The following is a 21,531-nucleotide window of genomic DNA, read 5'->3' as shown; positions in this document are numbered from 1 at the left end:
CGTATTGTTTTCCATAGTGGCCACGCCAATTTACATTCTCTTACCTTTCAATTTAATCCTTTGGAGTTTAAGAAAGTGTCCCATCCTTTTATCTTGCTAGTCGGTGCCCAGTAAACTCCATCCAGCTTTCTCTCCCTTTCCTTTTAAAAGACAGCCTCCTATTCTTCCAAAAGGAGACAGCAGCAGACAGGAATTACCGTAATTCTCACACCCACACTCCATTCATTGAATGGACATTTACTAAGCACTTTTTATGCACCAGGCACTGTCTGGGCACTTAAGAGGCACTGAGCCAGCCTGGCAGTAAGCTCTGGCCCCCAGAGCCTACATTCTGGCTTACTCTTACTGTTAGTTATACAGGTACACTTACCTTTAGTCTCAAATGGTTCTGGACCAAGGGATAGCACCTTCATTTAAGAAACCTCACTTAATCTTGTCCTCTCATTTCTCTTCTAAGCTTCCAACTCTCCCTGTACTGGCTCCTTTTCGTAGGCTATAAGAATGTTCTTCTTCCTCCTTGAGCTGTGACCACTCCCTCTCCCAGGATCCCCTCCTACAAGGGCCCTACACTTAGCACTGCCTTCTCCATCCACAGCATTGCAGCTTCTACCCCATCGTAACGGCCCAAATCTCCAACACCCTTAATACCAAATCCAAGGGACAGGCATTGGACATTGTTCTTTTTTTCCCTTTTTCTTGAAATCTTTTCTTCCCTTGGCTTCCAAAACTCCTCTTTTCTAAGCTCTGCTTCTGCCTCTGGGCCTTCTTCCACCCTAGATGTTTCCTGCCATTGGGCCTGGGTCTGCCCAGCCTTATCCTCTCCTCATTCTGGCTGCTCTTCTAGGCTGGTCCCTCATACCATCTTTGTCTGCAGCCATGCGACCACCTCTGCCAACTGTCTAAAGCGACGGGTATTCCTCATGCATTCAACACATCCAACACTGAACTCAGGAGCTCCCCTCCCAAACCTGCAGCCCAGCTGGTGTCATTCCACTTAACATACAGACACCCAACAGATAATGGAAATAAATGACCCTTTGTCCCTCTCTATTCAAGTCACCAACAATAGCTTATATTAATTGAGGGCTTATTATGCATCTCAATACTCCTAACAACCCAAGAGGCAGGTACTGTTATCCCCATTTTATCAATAAAGAAACTGGGATGACAGAGCAGGGTCTCAATTTAAATCCTAGTTCCTAGCTCTGTGACCCTGGACAAGTTAATTTATCTCTCTATGCCCCAGTTTCTGTAAAACAGTGATAACTTTTTTTAAGAGTAAATGAATTAATATATAAAGAACTGGAATGGTGCTTGGAACTTCATAAGCATTAGGTAAGTATTAGGTATTACTATTTTTCTATCCCAGACTGAGTCCAAAGCAAGGCACTTGAACACTAAGCTACACTGGCTCTCTTCATTGCTCCTTCATTCAACAAATAATTTTTAGCACTACTTGTGTCAGGCAATGCTTAAGGGAGGAATAAAGCAGAAAAGAAGGTCTGTGTTCTCATGGCTAGGGAAAGAGCAAACAGAAAATAAATAGCCAAGAAAAATGCCAGGTAGTGGGAATTACCTGCAAGGACTAAATCAGGGTGCTGTGGTAAGGAGTCTCTGGTGGCACTTTTCACTGGAGGGTTGGGGAAGGCCTCTCAACAGGTGATATAAACCGAGTTCTGAACTGAGCAGCCAGTCATGCCAATATTTCTATAACGCATCCCTGTCACCTGGTCACGCCCACTGCTCATTTCTCCAGCCTCTTTCCACGAGTGCCCTAAGCTTGCTTCGTGCCAAACTGCTTGCAAACACGCGAGTCTTATTCCACTATGCCTTGGCTTATGCTGTTCTTCCTGTGTCCCCCATCACCCAGTAAATGTCCCCTTGGTCCCCATCCCAGAGTTCAAAATGAGAACCTCGCTCAGAGTGCTCTCCACAGATCAACAGAAAGCAGGGTGCAGACCATAGAACTGGCCTCAGCCTCCTTCCTGATCAGAGAGCCCCAGTGGGTAGCTGTGAGTTTCCTATTCACTCAGTCCCAGGAGTGTTCTACTAAGAATTGCAAAGTAACTTGATTGCTCACAAGAATCCCCTCGGGCCCTTGTTAAAATACAAAATCCTGGGCCCCATCCCAGATCTCTGTAATTAGAATCTCCAGAGGTGATTCTGAACATTAGTTCAGTTGGGGAAATATCGTTATTGTTGAAGGTATTCTGGCTTTGTAGTTTTAAGAGTTGGTACCAGATGCCCAGGATGTAACTAACCATCCTTCCTGGGCAGGGTCTAAACTGAATAAAGCGTTCTGCTTAAGTTTGACACCAGTTAAGTTTTGCCACAGTGACCCATCTGAATAATTGGTAAAAGCACAAAGCAAAGACAATCTTCTGTGCCTCTGCCATCCAGGGACCCTTCCTTTGACTCTTTTTGACTGACTCCTGGGCCATCTGGTGACACTGACTTAGCAGCCACCATTTTTTAGTAGGTGCTTTAGTCCTATTGTAACAAAGAGGGAACTTCTGAGTGGTCAAAGGCCAGGCTCTGTGGTTGGTCTGACCAAGTTCCCCTCCCCACCCCACAGTTATATAGTATCCTGTGACTGCCAGGGGTGTTCCCCATTGGAAAAAATTTCTAGTGTACGAAGTTTCTTTAGATTAAATATTGTTTCTGTAGTGCTCACAGTAAACCTCAGAAACACAAGCGACTGTCTCTATCAGCAGCTCTCAGGAGGAAGCTTCAAGCACGTGGCCCGGAGGGGAGTCACCAGCAGACAAGGGGACTTTCTGGACCCTGGTTCACTAGCGGGACGGACTAAGAGGGGTCCTTAAGGCGAGTGGACCCTGAATTTCCGGAGGTCTCGGGTTCATCTGAGGGGAAACGGGGCAAAATCTTATCTGCACTGCCTTCAGAAGGCTCAGCGTGGAGTGCAGACCGGGGCCGCGCGAGAGGCCTCCCGAGTCGACAGGACCAGGAAACACTGAAGAACCAGAGCCCATCTGCACCCACCGGCCCCAAATTCGGGTACACGCGGCGCCAAAAACGTCCATCTCACGGCGCAGGCGCCGCAAGCGCAGGCCACGGATGGGTACTCAAGGAACCGCGCGCCCACCGCCCAATCAGCGCCGGCCTTGCACAAAGCGAGTCCCGCCCCCAGGGCGCCACCACGAATCTCCTCCCCCTTCTCTGGCCTCCTCCACCCGCCCACTCCCGCCCGCGCCCCGCCCCGCGCCGTTCTCGGGTAGAGGCTTGCGATTGGCTAATGGGATAGGCGCGAACTCTGGTTGGTCGACGCGGGGTCACGAGGGCGTCGTCATCTCCTTTCCAGAGGCGATTACTGGGCAGGCTCAGTCTTTCGCCTCAGTCCCGAGCTCTAGCTGGCAGCTAAGCGTACGCGCTCTGGGATCTTCAGTACCAGCGGCCGCCATCGACGTTGCTTGGGTTCCTTTGGGCTCATCTGCGCCACTCGCTCGCTATACACTCCGCTGCCATAAACCTCCATCATGGTAAAGCTCGCAAAGGTAAGAGGCCTTGCCCGCGCGAGCACAGATATCGAGGCCTGTTTTCCGAGGAGCGCGCGCGCGGCGCCGCCAGGAGGAGGGCCCGCGCGCCGTCCCGGGCGCGTTCGAGGGCGCCATGCTGCCGGAAGTCTCGCGCGATTAGCTGGGAGGTCTCGCGGCTTTTGGCTGCGTGGTGGGGAGGTGAAGAGCTTCGGCAGGTGCCGCGAGTGGTGGATGGCCTTCGAGGTTAAGCGCGGGGCGGGGGTGCTGGGCCTCGGAGTGGAGGGATGAGGCCAAACTCTTGCGACGGGCCAGAGCGGGGCCCCGCCTCCTGACTCACGTGCCCCCGCGCGCGGCCCGCCACGTGGGCTGCGCCGTGTGTGTCCCTGCGCTCACCGAGGGGACGCGGCCCTGGGGCGGAGAGGCGGCCAGCGGGATCTCCGCTGCTGGCGGGCGGGCGGGCGGGCGGTGGGTTCCGGAAGGAGGCCTTGCCGCGTGCGTTCTGCGCCGGGCTGCGCGCACATGGTGGCCTGCGAGGTGCCCCCACGTGGCCCTGCCGCGGCCGAAAGGGGCGGGGTTAATACCCTGGCAAAAGAAAATGCGATGGAAAACCAAAGATTGAAATTTGAATTTTTTTTAAAGGTTGCCTTTATTCAAATTTAGACGAGGGTGGTCGAGTTAGGTGCCACAGTTTACCCCCAAAGGCTTATTTAAGGTAGTTTGCCCCTGGTGAAGGTCTGTGGGTTATTGGCCATCAAAGTTGTCCAATTATAGACTGTATTGAAAAATTGTGCCCTGATGCACGGATCAATTCTGGCTGGAAGTAGTTTTTAAAACAGGTGTGCTTAACGAAGGCAGCAGGAAGGAGATCGTTTCCTTGAAGTTGCCTTTTTATCCTAAGGTTTTTTTTTTTTTTTTTGGTAGAATTTGACAGGAAATATGTGGGAAGTTGAGACTCGACCAGTGTTAACACTGATACCAAGAATAGTTTTTATGTTAATTGTATTTACCAGTATGAAAAGTGGGCTCTTAGGGAGATGACTGCCGTTTTACTATGAAGAATGATGGCAAAATATGAATGGCCTGCAATGTGGGAAATGTAGTGTGCTTATCATTGTGTCTATTTTAGGCTGGTAAAAATCAAGGTGACTCCAAGAAAATGGCTCCTCCCCCAAAGGAGGTAGAAGAAGATAGCGAAGACGAGGAGATGTCAGAAGATGAAGATGATGATAGCAGTGGGGAAGAGGTAATTGTATACAGTTCAATGCAGGATTGTGTTAAACTACAAAATGGACGGTTAAAGCAGGTGGTACTGAGTGTCTGAAAATACTGGCAAAAGTAGGATTACATGCAGATATAACCTGCTGTAGTGTTTCACAAACTTTTTATTGACCTGTCAGGATACCTTAAGGGTAAGTATTTGAATGAATTTGGGATAAAAGGTGTGGAGGTTTTTCATGTGCCCTCTGCAGAGCTTGGTGTGATATAGTGCAGTAAATCATTAGTATTTCAGTTTCAGCGTGGAATACAAATGATTAATTGGTTTCTATATTAGCCTATTTGAGCTTGGTAATATGCATGGCTGTAATGTATGGATTGAGAGTTGCTACTTTGTGTTAACCATTGACCTTGTTTAGCACTTTTGGATACTGTAGAATGCTGTAAAGACAGCTAAACGCTATATTTGTTCATATTTCTTATTTAGAGTTTAATAAAGATTTTATTTCCACATACATAACCTAATAGAACCCGTAGTTTAAAAAAAGTGGTTTTGAATGTGACTTAATTGTAGGTAAATGGTTTTTTTAATCAAACTTACGTACTTACTCTTTGATTTGTATTAATTTTTCGAGGATTGACTGTAGAGCTTGACCGGTGGTTGTTTTCTGTGTGTAAGGCTTTTAATTACTTCTGTCAACTTGTAATCCTTAAAAGCAATGTGTAAGATTAAAGCGTTAGTTTCAGATAAGAAAAATATTAAAGCTTAAAATTAAGTTTTAAAACTGCCTAAGACCATGCAGTGACACGGGGAATCTAGGAGGTTTGTTTTTCGAGTCTGTGTTAAGGTGTGCTGCTTCAACACTGAAGTGATTAAAAAGTATGAGGTGCAGAAATTTAGAGGTCTGGCTCAGAGATATTTTAAGTGTTAAGAGTTCATTGTGCTTAGCTATGACCTGAAGATGAGGACAGTGACCTCAAGCATACAGAAGGACACATTACATGACCCTGCAGTTTAACATGCTATCATCCAATGCATGGAGTCTTGAGCTAGAGGCAGTGCCAGAATTTAGCATTGATTTATGGGACCAGGGCTCTCTTTGAGTTTAGAAACAGGCTTATGTTTGTTTTTAATTATTCTCAAGGTCATTATTCCTCAGAAGAAAGGCAAAAAGGCTACCATAACTCCAGCAAAGAAGGTCATGGTTTCCCCAACAAAAAAGGTTGCAGTTGCCACACCGGCAAAGAAAGCAGTTGTTACCCCTGGCAAAAAGGCAGCGGCTACGGCAGCTAAGAAGACAGTTACACCACCTGCCAAAGCAGTAGCGACACCTGGCAAGAAGGGAGCCACACCAGGCAAAGCGTTGGTAGCAACCCCTGGTAAGAAGGGAGCAGCCGCCCCAGCCAAGGGAGCAAAGAATGGCAAAAATGCCAAAAAGGAAGAGAGTGATGAGGAAGATGATGACGACAGTGAAGAGGAGGATGAGGATGACGAAGATGAGGATGAAGATGAATTTGAGCCAGCAGTGATGAAAGCTGCTGCTGCTGCTCCTGCCTCAGATGATGAGGATGATGAGGATGAAGATGATGATGAAGACGATGATGAGGATGATGATGAGGATGAAGAGGGTAAGGCATTTGTGTTGGTAGTTTTGGGGCTGCTGTTTGCATGGTACATTAGGACTGGGGTTTGGGAAGTAGTGCTGCGTGCTCCTGCTGACATCCTGGGGGTTAGGCAAGAATCATCCTAGGGATTCTCTGGGCTAGTTGTGGGGCACTAGAATGGGACCTGGGGTAAAATGCTCCTGTGTTTTTCATAATGTAGGATTCTACTTCCAAGTGATCTGTTGGTTCTTGACATAGCTACCAAGCACAGAGGCATGGATAGGATTACGTTTATTTTCCTTTATGTTTTCCTAGAACTGGGATGATTCTGAGTTTTTGACTAGGTGGTCTCTCTTTCAGATTCTGAAGAAGAAGCTATGGAGACTGCACCACCCAAAGGAAAGAAAGCTCCAGCAAAAGCTGTTCCTGTGAAGGCCAAGAGTGCTGCTGAGGATGAAGATGAAGAGGATGACGATGAGGACGAGGAGGATGAAGAGGATGACGACGAGGAGGATGATGAGGATGACGATGAGGAGGAGGAGGAGGACGATGAGGAGGAGGAGGAGGAGGAAGAGGAGGAAGGTAATCAACTTAGATTCTGAAGTACATGGACACTGGTTTTGTTTAAAGGAGATAATTTGAATATATGTGTGGCTACTTGTGGATGACATAGATTGTTTGAAATCTTGTCTAGAGCCTGTCAAAGAAGCACCTGGAAAACGAAAGAAAGAAATGGCCAAACAGAAAGCAGCTCCTGAAGCCAAGAAGCAGAAAGTGGAAGGTAACCTGCAGAACTGGGGAGTGGGGAACGCCACCTAATAAATAGCACAAATGATGAACAACACAGGGACTTAATACTGAACCCTGATGTTACATTGCAATGTGCTGATGTGCTGCGTGCAGAAATTTTACATTGAAAATTAAGTTCATGTCCTACTTTACAAATAGACTAATTTGAGGCAATTTTTGTATAGGCACAGAACCAACCACAGCTTTTAATCTCTTTGTTGGAAACCTGAATTTCAGCAAATCTGCTCCTGAATTAAAAACGGGTATCAGTGACCTTTTTGCTAAAAATGATCTTGCTGTTGTCGATGTCAGAATTGGTGTGTCTAGGTAAGTACAGGAGAGTTATGTCTTAGTACTTCCTGCCTGTGCTCAAGGGTCTGCTAATGCCTTTACCCCTCCCCTTTTAGGGCCTTAGCCCACTACTCTTAAATGTGAATATGTAAAAGTCTTGAAAGATTGGACATTAATGAATTAAGTCATTGGATTATCAGATTGTAAAACCCCCAAATTAAAATGACCATACTCTCCCTTAACCTTTGATGTAGCACAAATTAATTTCTAATAAATTATGAGACTTGATGCTTAGAAATATGTATTAGACTTGAGTAGCTATAATGGTGAATGCTTTTAACCAGACAGAATTCTCCTGTCTTGGTGCTTAAATGGTTTCTTGAGCAGTGTAGCTAATAAAGATCTCAGGTGAAATTGCATTAAGTCTTGGTACTTAGACCCTGCTCTGTAGCCCCAGCTTACAGAATCTGACTTAATTTTATTAATAGTATAGGTGCTTTTTAACTTAATCTTTGTTTGCACCATCACTTTAGTGCTTGCCCAGAATTTATGTCATTTGGCTCTTGTTCGGTGTTTTTTCTCCCACTTGTAATTTTTTTTTTTGTCCTCTTTACCTTAAAGGAAGTTTGGCTATGTGGATTTTGAGTCTGCTGAAGACCTGGAAAAAGCCTTGGAACTCACTGGTTTAAAAGTCTTTGGCAATGAAATTAAACTAGAAAAACCAAAGGGAAAAGACAGTAAGAAGGGTAGGTAAGACTTTAGGTAATTGTGACACTGATAGGTAACTTGTTAATGGCTGTGTATCTAATGTAGACTGGTTGGCCAGAATAAATAGTTTAATGTTTTTCCGTTGTCTGCCTCATGATATTGTGAGGAGGGTTAAATGAGTTAGTGTTAAATGTTTACAAGAGTACTTGGCACTGCTTATTGGGCTTAATCAAAAAATAATTGGTTAGATGCATCTGAATTAATAGAGATCCCTAACTACTCCATTTGTATCTTTTACCCTGCTCTATACACTTGTCATATTTCAAGTGTGTGTTCATGATCTTTTTAATTGAAAAATACTGAATACCTACTCTACATGCTATATAATACTGAGCTCTGTTCTAAGTATTCAGGACATAGTTTGCTTGTGTGGCAAAACCACTGCTGTATCTGTATAGTAGCAGAATGCCTTGTACAGTGCAGAATCTCAAAATTACTTAAATAGAACTTGTATGTTGGTCAGTCTTTGGTAATCTTCAGGGAAGGAAGGGTCTTTAAAGCCATCTGGTTCATTTTTGTGTTTTTATCTAGATCGAGATGCGAGAACACTTTTGGCTAAAAATCTGCCTTATAAAGTTACTCAGGATGAATTAAAAGAAGTGTTTGAAGATGCTGTGGAGATCAGATTAATCAGCAAGGATGGAAAGAGTAAAGGGTATGTTTTATATCTATTCGAATGTTAAGAATTTTATTAAAATTAATGTACTTCACTGATTTATAAAAGAAATGTTGATTAAACTTTCATGTGTGTGATTTTGGGCAAATTTATCTATAATCCATGCCTCACTTTCCCATCTGTACAGTGGTGACAGTGTACTTCATTCAGGCTGATTTTATAAGATGAGCTTACATATAAAGCACTACAAATGCACCTAACCTCCAATAAATGCTTTGAAAGTAATTGTAATTATTGCAGTGAGGTGGACTTAACATGAACGAACACGTTTTCTAGACATATTTGGTGAATTCTGTGTAGTGGGCGGAAAGTTTCAATTGAGAAGTGAACCTTGAACATTTCAATTAGCGTAAAATGAGACGTTTTTATTGTACTCACCTGAAACAAGGTCATGTTGCTGAGGTTAAAACGTTTGTGTTAGAGAACTAATACGGTTTTAAAAATCAGACGAGTTCTTAACATTTATTTCCCTACTGTAGGATTGCTTTTATTGAATTTAAGACAGAAGCCGATGCAGAGAAAACCTTGGAAGAAAAGCAGGGAACAGAGATAGATGGACGATCCATTTCCCTGTACTATACTGGAGAGAAAGGTCAAGGTCAAGACCCGAGAGGTGGAAAGAATAGCACTTGGAGTGGTAAGAATTTATAGGCTTCCTACAGGGTTCTTTAACTGATGGAGGGAAATCCTTTGCATCTTTGTGTTTTATAAAATTGACTGATTAATTGGATGAAGATGGACATTAAGTTATACATGTATTTGTAATTGAATGTCTTGAATGAGAGCTGTATGAAATCTTTGCATTAGAACATAGATCTAGTTTCCTTTGTATATATGTTTTATACTGTAAATGACTTAGATGGTTTGCATTTTTAAATCAGAATATTGTTGTAGGAAGACATAGAGCTGTAGTCTGAACAATAAGGATGGAAGGAAGCAGGATCTAACAGTACATAATAGGTACTTGATATGTTGAGTAACAAGTAGGATTCTACCTGCATCAGCATTGGAGTGTTAACTCTTACAAGCACAGAAGTTATTAAGAACAAGATATGGCTGTGATTGAGCTACTGCTTCAGAGTCTTAATTTGGTATCTCTATTTGTAGGTGAATCAAAAACTCTGGTTTTAAGCAACCTTTCCTTCAGTGCAACAGAAGAAACTCTTCAGGAAGTATTTGAGAAGGCAACTTTTATCAAAGTGCCCCAGAGCCAAAATGGCAAATCTAAAGGGTAAAGTAACTAATAACTTTATGCTGTCAGTTACAGGCTTTAAGGGTGCCTTGCAGAGGTAAAATGTTTTCCTGGCTGTTAGCAGAAGTTGCAGCAAATGTTTGCTTGAGGGGTAAGGCTTGGTGGCATCAGATACTGCACAGGAGCCGTGTGCTTGATAACTAAGTATTGACTGTTTATCCTCAGGTATGCGTTTATAGAATTTGCTTCCTTTGAAGATGCTAAAGAAGCTTTAAATTCTTGTAATAAAAGGGAAATTGAGGGCAGAGCAATCAGGCTGGAGCTGCAAGGACCCAGGGGATCACCTAATGCAAGAAGCCGTAAGTTAATAAAGTAACAGGATGTTGTGGATAGGTCCTCGGTGCTGTGCTTTAACTTTTTTTGTCAGATATAGGAAACGTTTGTTTCTGTTGCTGCTGAGTAAATGATACTGGATATGATGACTGATTATCTGAGAAATAATTGATGAAATCTCAAGAAAATTCCTCTAGATAGTCAAGTTCTGATCCAGCTAAGTCAACTCTGAGCAGCAGGTTTGCCTGTGGTTTACTGTCCTGTGGTGTTTGTAGCTGCCTGCTTTAGGACCGCCATCTGACTTGGCTTGGGTTGCTTCTGTTTCTTTATAAAAGACAGGTTCTCAACTTCTCTGGTGATCAGCATAAACTTGAGATGGCAGTTGATCTAAGCCCTTTGCTTTAATTAAGCATTAGTTGATGAAGTTGCTTTTACCTACTTACTCAGATACTCAGAATGAAAGGCTAGCTTTTGCTAAGACACGCATTCTTAGTAGTCAGTTACTAGACTGCAACATGCAAATCCAGTGTGTTGTCATGAATTGTGACTTTAAATAAAAGGTACAATTTTTATTTTTCTTCCCCAGAGCCATCCAAAACTCTGTTTGTCAAAGGTCTGTCTGAGGATACCACAGAAGAGACATTAAAGGAGTCGTTTGAGGGCTCTGTCCGTGCAAGGATAGTCACTGACCGGGAAACCGGGTCCTCCAAAGGGTGAGTAAGATGGAGGGATGTGCATGGTGGAGAGCTCCCGACTAAGTAAGTGTCTTCTCATTGAGCTCCTTTCTGTCCATCGGTGACAGTTCAGGATTCGCACGAGAAGAAGAGACAATTCACAGGGCTAGCATTATTGCCTTCTGTCTTCACAGAGGTGTATTTTGCTGTTTTGTGAGACATTCTAGAGTTCAGGCTGTCAGTAAAACCGGTTTCAGCTTTCCTTAGGGAATGACTCTTCAATTGGGTCCAATTAGCAAGGCTGCTTTCTATGGGATCCACTATCTAACACAGGAAGTTACTTTGGCACTTGTTCCATATGTTTGTTTTATAATGGCTAATTTCATTTGGTGTTTTTAGGTTTGGTTTTATAGACTTCAACAGCGAGGAAGATGCCAAAGCTGCCATGGAGGCCATGGAAGATGGTGAAATTGATGGAAACAAAGTTACTTTGGACTGGGCCAAGCCTAAGGGTGAAGGTGGCTTTGGTGGCCGAGGAGGAGGCAGAGGTGGCTTTGGAGGCCGAGGTGGTGGCAGAGGTGGCCGAGGTGGATTTGGTGGCAGAGGCCGGGGAGGCTTTGGAGGTAAGGAACATGGTGGGCTACCTCACTGTACACTGGACACTAGGTGGAACATGCACTTTGGAACCTGAAGGCCTGGGTTCCTGCATCAATTCCAAGTCCTCATCCCTCTGGGGAGGGGAGAACTGGCAGCTTTGCAGCCACTCTTTAATGACACATCTTGCCTTCTTGCAGGGCGAGGAGGCTTCCGAGGAGGCAGAGGAGGAGGAGGAGACCACAAGCCACAAGGAAAGAAGACGAAGTTTGAATAGTTTCTTCTATCCCTGTCTTTCCCTCTTCCATTTGAAAGAAAGGACTCTGGGGTTTCTACTCTGTTACCAATGACAGAGCCTTCTGAGGACATTCCAAGGCAGTATACAGCCCTGTGGTCTACTCGGAAATCCATATAGATAACATTTCACGGGAGATAACCCTGTTGGTTTTGACTGGATATTCAGATAAACTTTTTAAAGAGATGAGTGATAGAGCTAACCCTTATCTGTAAGTTTTGAATTTATATTGTTTTTTCCCATGTACAAAACCATTTTTTTCCTATGAAGTTTTTTGTTTGTTTTTTTGCGTTGGGGGGTGTAAAGGAAAGCAGAATGTTTTATCATGATTTTTGCTTCAGCAACTTTGGGACAAATTAAAAGTCCTAAACTCTGGTGCCAGACTTGTACTTCCTAGTGTCTCCTGGAAAGTCAGTGAAGGTGGAGCATGACAGCCAGCTCTGCCACTCTGGATCTGCTCCACCCCTAATGGAAATGCTTGATGCTTTGGTTTCAAGTATCCAAGTCATAAGTTTTGGTGAAAGGACTAGTGAGGTGATCAGCTTTCTGTAGCCCTTTGTCATATGAAAGGTTTATTGCAAGGTTACTGTGGCCTTATCCCGCTTAAAAGCAGGCCAGAGGGTCAGGAGCGCTTCAGTTGGGCCTCTTCAGAGTGCATCTGATTATAGAGTGTGGGTTCTGGAATTGGCAATGACTAATGAATAGAATTCATGCTATGAATGAATGGACCACATGGAGGCTTTGGGACTGTGAGGCTGGGGAGGATACTACCAATCTAGTTGATGGACCTGATTGTTTTGTAAGTCCCCCAACAACCTCAAGTTAAACTGACAAGAAAGGCCTTTGGTTTCGCACTATGATGAGTACTCTGATTTATTAAGCACTACTGTGGGTGTCCTCCCCCAACAGAAGATCACATGAAAGGCCTTGGTCAAGGGGTTTAACATGGTGTATTGAGTTGCCTCGGGGTATAGAGCAGAGATGATACTGACAAGTGCCAACTTAAAGTATGGTAAAAGGCAAACTGCAGGATGCAGACAGCTTAGTTTGTCCTGGTTATGAGTTGCTATTGGGATGAGGGAATCTAAGCATTGTACATGTCATGTACCACTTAGAAGTCTGTTCTGAGTACTAAGGGCATGGAGCAGGACAAATACCTTGTTTTGAAGGGGAAAGGGGGAGGGGGATGGGAGATTGAAAGTTTAGTGCTGCTAGGAAGGAAAATCAAGCCACTAGAGGGACAGTGATGAGGCAAACCTAAAAAATTAAAACGAACACTTGGCAGCCTATGTATTTTCTAGATTTAAAAGTTCTAATTAATTGGAGCCTAACAGGGCCAATGAATGAGTTAAGTCTGTTACCTTTTCAGTTACAGCAAGGCTGAGTAGAGTTTTGACTGAAAATTTGTATCAGTGGCAAATCAGTCAGTCCCAAACTAGATTTTCAAGCAGGAGCCTGTGAGATTGGTCTCTGTCTCCACAGTCTTCTCCCAAGTGGGTGCCACCTGTGACTGGTATCTAGGAATGTGAATTAGAATTGCTATTAGCTCGGGCTCAACACAGCCAGTTAGCTTATTCAGTACTTGAATTACATTTGAGAGCCTGTGATGGAGTTTTGGTAGGTTCCCTCATGGAGGTTTGGTGGGGTGCAGGGGAGGCTCGAACATGACTTTGCTAGCAGCTCAGCTGGCAAGAATTTTTGGCTTCTAGAGTCAGACCTGCACTGAGATACAAGTCGACCCGCACTGCTTTACAGCTAACGTTTTTGACTTTACAGCTAGTGATGCTGTGCCCTCAGTATGTCGGGCTTTATCTCACCCCTCGGTAACCTGCTGTGGGGCAAAGCAAGGGTAGAATAAAGGTTCTTCCTGCTATCCTTTTCCTTCCCAGAAAGGGAAGGGAACAGTGCAGCCCTTTTATTACTGGTTTTTCCAACCAGGGCTACTGATTTCCAGTGGAAGGAAGATGAGGATGGAGGGTGGTCACCCTACACGGAGGTGAGGGGAGTGGAGAAGCACTGGGACTTGGGTTTAGGGACTACAAACCTCTTAATCCTAGGCCTTCCTGGTGCCTGTCTGGTTTCTGGTTTGGATTGGGTGGGTTTGCAGCCATTTTAGAAAAGCAACTCCCTACTGCAAATGGTAGTTGCCACTTTTGTCACTCCTCCAGCAGGTGGCAGCACCCACAAGGATGTGGACACCTGGCAGGGAAGTGTCACTAGCGAAGCCTGAAGATTAGTTTCAGGCCAGTGGGTCTTCAACTCAGACTCAGGTTAAGTGATAGGGCCTGGGAATCTGCAGGAAGCACACTCAACACAGGTGCTGTGGAATCCCCACGAGGAGTGGCTTTCATTTGGGTCCAAGAACTAAAATTTTGAATGCTTGTCCTGTGCTCTTATCTCTGAGCATCCCATTAATCCATATTAGCCCACTGATTACCTCCTTGTAATGTAATCTTTGTCTCCCCTCAGCCTTAAGAGGTGCCAAAGCTTTCTCATCCAAAAAAAGCTGTCCTCTGAGCTTACCTCCCTGCCTAGCTGTTCCCTTTGACCTTCCGTTGCCAAGCTTTGGGAAGGACCACACTGCCTCCCACTCGTTTGCCCCCAAGCAGTGTGGCTTCTGTCCCCACACCAGCATTGATTGAGTTAATTAAGGATGCCAGTGACCAGAGGCTCTAAATCCAAGTGGTTAGTCTTCCCTCATTTTCCAGCTTCCCTGTAACACCTTCCAGATTCCTTCTTCCTCCCTGAAACTTCCTTCCCCCACCATAGAAAACTTAGGTGGTGGTTCTGTGACAGCAGACTGGGGTGAAGGGGGAGGAAAACAATGCTGGGATTAGAGACTCAACAGAATTATACCCAATTAACACATAAGCCAGGGGCTGTGCTTCACACATCAGGTAATCCTGTAATGAGAAAGGCCTGGAGGGTTCCTCTGTTGCTGTTCCTACATGGAAATGCGAAAAGAGCACTTCTATTCCTGCCAACCTTTGAGTGGAAGGACTTGTTTTGTCCACTGTTCTGTCCCATGGGCCATGGACAGTCCCTGACACATAGGTACTCAGTAAGTAATGAATAAAGGAATGCTGGACAAACTTCCCCCGACTGCCGGGAAAGCTGCCATAGCAGTGGGAGAGAATCTTTTAAGGCCAGGAGTTACTAACATTTTGAAAGTTTTAAACACTTTTGGGAATTCTTTTGGGAATCTGGTAAAGCCTTTGAAAACTTCAGAATAATGTTCTCAATTTTTTAAAAAAAAGATTATAAGTGAAATCAATTACATTGAAAAGTTTTAAAAATACTTAATCACACCATTTGTGATGGAATTACATGTGTTCATTCACTAAAGCGTAAGATAAGATTCATTTACATTTAAAATACAGTTAGGGAGTTTGGCTCTGGTGATCATGGAGTGGCTTATAACAGACTGACCCTCCTATTGATAATTATAAATTCTGGGTGAAATAAAAAGTCAACTTCTGAACATGTTGAAGGCCAAACAATACCAGATGGAAACTGGAGCATATAACATCCTTGAAAGGACACTGGGGGAGATACATGTTTAACCAACTTTTCCCTTGAAGGTGTTCCCCCTACCCCTGCCATTAGCGTGATTATTTGGGCATAGAGTTTAAGGAGAAGGAGGGTCTTACTGAACTGAGAAGTTAGGTTGGCGTTTGAATCTGGAAATTTTCCTGAAGATGAAAGAGGCAGAAGAGAAAGCCATAAAATAGGTATACTAACTGCCTTCAAATTCTTGGCTGAGTCCTAAATTTATGAGCAGGGCAAGGATAATGAGCTGGGGGGAAAGAACATTGGAAAGGTGGGAGAGTTGGCTGCAGATTCCAACAGCTGCCTGGTGCTGGAGAGAAGTTTGAAGTTTAAGTTCTGTCCAGTTAAAGGGGTTTGATAAACTCTTCAAGTTTTCTTTGAAACTCAGAAGGTCCGTCCTTTAGAAGTAGCATATTCCAGGCCTAAGGATTAAGCCCTAGGACTAAAGCAAAATGCAAAACCAAAATAGACTAACCCTAATAAAGCCTAAAGCCTAGAACTAATCATCCACATAATCAATAGGGGAGATCAATTGCTTGCTAGAACAAAATTGAGCAGTGTTCAGGGGAATATAATGCAGACTGCTTGCTGGACATTATATGACATTGTAAAAAGATGACTAGACATGCAATGAAGTGAAAATAGCCACAATCAGGAGAAAGGCAAACACACAACTCATGTTGAAATTTGTAGGTAAGAACTTTAATCATTACAAATATGTTAAAGAATTTGCAGGAAAAGATGAATCTATTGAATGAAGAAATGGAATTTCTGAAGAGAGATGGAAACCCTAAGAAACAAATGGAAATTCAGGAACTGAAAACAATATATTAAAGAATTCACTAGGTGGAGAATTTACAGCTGGAGAAAGGATCAGTAGAGTAGAAGACAGACCAAAAGCAATTACAGAGTACAAAATATGCTACCCCAAAATATGACATCTTGGCATATTAAATGTTTCAAGTGAAAGAAACTGAGAACTAGCAAGTGCAGGAGGGACTTTTTTTTTTTTTTTTTTTTTTTTTTTTTTTTTTTTTTTTTTTTTTTTGTAGGAAGGACTTTCTGACCTTCCCCTGAAGCAGGGCATAAAACCTTCATATGAGGGGTGTTCTCCTTACACCTGGAAGAAAGGATCAGCCTTATCTCTTAAGACAGAGGGACATGGTGGGGGGGCAGGCCATAGCTCAAATGGTAGAGTGCATGCTTAGCGTGCACGAGGTCCTGGGTTCAATCCCCAGTACTTCCTCAATAAGTAAACTTCATTACCTTCCCCTCAAAATAAAATATTTATTTAAAAAAAAAGACAGAGGGACATCAAGAGGGAATTCAAAGGAACAGGCCTTACTGTTTCCCCCATTTACTATACTCAGTTCATACTCTTTTTGGTCCTACCACGTTTTTCCACAACTCTCCACTCTTCATCAAACTTAACATGTCTTCAGGTCTTAATTTCCTTATGAAGGCTCTCATGCCATGTAAGACTTAAATTCATATGCTTTTCTCTTTTTAATCTGTCTTGTTACAGGGCTTCAGCCAAGAACTTATAAGGGTAGAGGGAAAAGATCGTTTTCCTCCCCAATATTGTCCAAACTGAAGCTCAAAGAGAAAACAGTTCGGGGGAGAAATGAACAGAGCCTCAATGTGACAGTATCAAATTGTCCAACACATGTCTAAATGAGCCCAAGAAGGAGGGGAGAGTATGAAAGGACAGAAATAAACCACTTAGAAAAATAATGGCTGAAAAATACCTAAATTTGATGAAAAACAACCCACAGACCCAAGAAGAAAGTCACACACACCTCAGCACATCATAACTGAATTGTTGAAAAACAAAGAAAGAAACGTTTAAATAGCCAAACTGAGAGGGCCCATTACATGCAAAGGAACATCTGTAAGAATGATGGCTAATCTCATCAGGAAAGCTACAAGACAATGGATATCTTTAAAGTTCTAAAAGAAAAATATCAACCTAGAATTCTATTATCTACAAAGTATTCTTCAAAGATGAAACCAAAATAAGTCATTTTCAAACAAATGAAACTGAGTGAACTCATCACCAGTATACTTGCATTTCAAGAAATGCCAAAGAAGTTTTTCAGGCTGAAGGAAAATATCAGATGGAAAACGATGTACAGGAAGAAATAAAGAGCAATGGAAAAGGTAAATAATATTCCCATTGAAAGACTACTGTCTACAGCAAAAGCAATACATATATTCTGAGGTTTATAATATATGTAAAAGTAAAATACATGACAAAAATGGCACAAACTAAGGGAAGTGAAATTATATGATTGTGAGATTCTTGTATTACACTTAAAGTAGTATAATGTTAATTCAAGGTAAACAGTGATAAATTAAAAATGCATACTGTAATCCCCAGGGCAAACATTAAATAATACAAAGAGCTATAGCTGAAAGGCCAATAGAGAATATGGAATACTAATTTTAAAGAGATGGAATATTAAAAAATACTCAACCCAAAACAAAGTAGAAGAACAAGGATTAGAAGGAACACTAGAAAACAAATAGTGCAATGATAGAGTTAAACTCAGTTATACCAATAATCACAATAAATGAAAATGGACCAAAGAATTAAAAGGCACAGAGTGTCAAACTGGATGAAAAACACAAGAACTAACTATAAGCTATTTACAAGGGATGCATGTTAAATACAAAGAAAAAGACAGTAAAAGGATGGAAAAAGATATACCATGAAAACACCAGGCATGAGAAATCTGTTGTGGCTCTATCAATATCAGACAAGTAGATTTCAAAATGAGGAGTATAACCAAAGATAAAGAAGGACATTTTATAATGGAAAAAAGGTCAATTTATCTGAAATATATAGCAACCCTAAATGTATATCCACTTAATAACAGTTTTATGATATGTGAAGCAGAAATTGACAAAGCTAAAAGGAAAAATAGACAAATTTGCAAATCACAGCTGCAGATTTTAACACTTCTCATTTAGTAATAGATGAAGTAGGTAGATTAATTTATCAGTAGTGATATAGATGAACTGAACACTATTTAGCCAAGTGGTCCTAACAACGTAAGAATACACATTTTTTTTCAAGTGTACATTGAATATTAACCAAAATATTCTAGGCCACAAAACAAGCCTCAAGAAATTTCAGACTGAAAAACACACATAGTATCTTCTCTGACATAACACAAATAAATTAGAAACCAATAACAATAAGACATCTAGAAAAATCCCTGAATATTTGGACATTGAGTACACTTTTGAAAAGCACTTCTGAATGGGTCAAAGTAGAAATCAGAAGAAAAATTAGATAATATTACAAAGTGAATGATAATGAAAACACATTTGGGATGCAGATAAAGCAGTGTTTAGATGGAGATTTATAAATTTAAATGTTTTAGAAAAGAAAGGAAAAAGATTTTAAATTAATGATCTAAGTTTCCAGATTAAGAAGGTAAAAAAGGAAGAGAAAATTATGCTAAAAATAAACAGAAAAAGGAAATAATAAAAATAAGAATGAAAATTAATGATATAGAAAATCAAGGCAAAAGTTGGTTCATTGGAAGGTTCAAAAGCATTAGTACAATTGATAGCAAGACTGATTAAAAATAAAATGAAATGAAAACAGAAATCGCCAATAAATTTAACAACTTAGACAAAATGAGCAAATTCCTTGAAAGCACAACTTTCCAAAACTGACACAAGAAGAAATGGAGCATCGGAATAGCTAGCCCTATGTCCACTGGAGACATTGAACTCACTATTCAAATTTATAAAGTTACTAAGGTATTTAATGGGGAAAATATAATCTTTTCAACAAGTGGTGTTTAAAAAACTAGGTATTAATTGACACAACATTGTAAAATGATTATAACTCAATAAAAAATGTTAAAAAAACCCTAGGTATTCATATTTTAAAAAATGAACCTCAACTTTTACTTCACACTGTATACAAAAATGATTTGAGATGGATCACAAGCGCAAATACAAAACTTAAAACTGTAAGGCTTCTAGAAGAAAATAAAGGAGACTATATTTACGACCTAAGGGCAGAGGAAGATTTCTTAGGATACAAAAGGCATTAACCATAAATGGGGGAAAAAAAGGGATAAATTGTACTTCATCAAAATTAAAATGTCTGCTCATCAGAAGACACTGTTAAGAAAATGAAAGAACAAGCCATAGATTAGGAGAAAACAGTCACAATACACGTGTATTTCTGATAAAGGATTTGTACCCATAACATACAAAGGACTAAAAAACCATAATAAAAAGACAACCCAATGAAAAAACTAAAGTCTTGAACAGACACTTTAAAAAAGAAGATATCTGGTTAGGAAAAAAAAAAAAAAGACATGGAAAAATGCTCAACATTATTAGTCCTCAGAAAAATACAAATTAAATTCACAGTGAGATACCACTATATTGGCTAAAATTAAAAACTACTGACAATGCCAAATGTGGTCAAGGATATAGAGCTAGAACTCGCAGGTTGCTGGTAGAATATAAAATGGCAGAGGCACGCCTTGTTTTATTGTGCTTTGCTGTGCTGTACTTTGCAGATAATTGTGTTTTTTATAAACTGAAGTTTTGTGGCAACTCTGCATCAAGCAACTCTATTGGCGCCGTTTTTCCAATAGCATTTGCTTACTTCATGTCTCTGTGTCACGTACTGGTAATTCTCACAGTTCTTCCAGTTTGTTCGTTGTTATTATATTTGTTTTGGTGATCGGTGATCAGTGATGTTTGATGTTACTATTGTAATTGTTTTGAGGCGCCATGAGCCACACCCGCATAGGACAGCGGACTTAATCCATGAGTGTGTGTGTTCTGACTGCTCCACTAACTGGAGTGCCTCCATCTCTCACCCTCTCCTCAGGCCTCCGTATTCCCTGAGACATAGTATTGAAATTAGGCCAGTTAATAACTCTACAGTGGCTTCTAAGTATTCAAGTGAAAGGAAGCTCTCACTTTAAATCAAAAGCTAGAAATGGTTAAGCTTAGTGAGGAAGGCAGGTCAAAAGCCCAGACATGCTCAAAGCTAAGCCTCTGGCACCAAAGAGCCAAGCTGTGAATGCAAAGGAAAAGTTCCTGAAGGAAATGAAAAGTGCTTTTCAGTGAACATATGAATGATAAGAGAGTGAAACAGCCTTATTGCTGATATGGAGAAAGTTTGGTCCAGATACAAGATCAAACCAGCCACAACATTCCCTTCAGCCAAAGCCTAATCCAGAGCAAGGCCCTGACTCTCTTCAGTTCTATGAAGGCTGAGGGAGATGAGGAGGCTGCAGGAGAAGAGTCTGAAGCTCGCAGAAGTTGGTTCATGAGGTTTAAGGAAAGAAGCTGTCCCCATAACAGAAAAGTGTAAGGTGAAGCAGCAAGTGCAGATGTGGAAGCTGCGGAAAGTTCTCCAGAAGATCTAGCTGAGATAATGAAGGTGGAAACACTAAATAACAGATCTTCAATGTCAACAAAATGGCTTTATATTGGAAGAAGATGCCACATAGTACTTTCATAGCTAGAGAGAAGTCAACACCTTGCTTCAAAGCTTCAGAGGACAACTGACTCTCTTGTTAAAGGGACTAAAGCAGCTGGTGACTTTAAGTTGAAGCCAGTGCTCATTTACCACTCTGAAAATCCTAGGACTCTTAAAAATTATACTAAATCTACTTTACCTGTGCTCTGTAAATGGAATAACAAAGTCTGGATGACAGCTCAATCTGTTTACAACATAGTTTACTGAATATTTTAAGCCCACTGTTAAAACCTACTGCTCAAAACTACTGCTCAGGAAAAAAGATTCCTTTCAAAATATTACTGCTCATTTTCAACGCACTGGCCACCCAAGAGCTCTGATGGAAATGTACGATGAGATTCATGTTGTTTTCATGCTTCTAACATGGCATCTGTTCTGTAGTCCATGACCGATGAGTAATTTCGTAAGCCTATAGCTCCACAGACAGTGATTTCTCTGAAGGATCTGGGCAATGTTGAGTTGACCCTTGAAAAATGCAGGGGTTAGGGGTTCCGACCCTCCTCACAGTTGAAAATCTGTATTCTGCTTTCTC

General features: G+C 41.9%; 1 protein-coding gene and 3 non-coding genes across 4 annotated transcripts; all 4 read left to right on the top strand.

Moving 5' to 3' along the window:
- The first annotated feature begins 3,328 nt into the window (after positions 1 to 3,328).
- NCL (nucleolin) lies at positions 3,329 to 12,303 on the top strand. The gene is made up of 14 exons (XM_006183281.3): positions 3,329 to 3,512; positions 4,621 to 4,737; positions 5,855 to 6,338; positions 6,675 to 6,896; positions 7,009 to 7,095; positions 7,289 to 7,430; positions 8,016 to 8,140; positions 8,694 to 8,817; positions 9,318 to 9,475; positions 9,946 to 10,069; positions 10,256 to 10,389; positions 10,950 to 11,076; positions 11,437 to 11,660; positions 11,832 to 12,303. Exons 1-14 carry the CDS (start codon positions 3,495 to 3,497, stop codon positions 11,906 to 11,908), a joined length of 2,163 nt encoding a protein of 720 aa, XP_006183343.1. The 5' UTR covers positions 3,329 to 3,494; the 3' UTR covers positions 11,909 to 12,303.
- LOC116663962 lies at positions 7,139 to 7,208 on the top strand. Its single transcript, XR_004320313.1, has one exon. It is a non-coding gene; the product is annotated as a small nucleolar RNA SNORD82 (small nucleolar RNA).
- Positions 10,501 to 10,580, top strand: LOC116663964. The gene has a single exon (XR_004320315.1). It is a non-coding gene; the product is annotated as a small nucleolar RNA SNORD20 (small nucleolar RNA).
- Positions 11,128 to 11,261, top strand: LOC116663958. Its single transcript, XR_004320309.1, has one exon. It is a non-coding gene; the product is annotated as a small nucleolar RNA SNORA75 (small nucleolar RNA).
- Positions 12,304 to 21,531: the final 9,228 nt, after the last annotated feature.

This window comes from Camelus ferus, chromosome 5 (assembly GCF_009834535.1).
Source record: "Camelus ferus isolate YT-003-E chromosome 5, BCGSAC_Cfer_1.0, whole genome shotgun sequence".
Classification (NCBI taxonomy): domain Eukaryota; kingdom Metazoa; phylum Chordata; class Mammalia; order Artiodactyla; family Camelidae; genus Camelus; species Camelus ferus.
This window is presented reverse-complemented; position numbering and strand designations above follow the sequence as displayed.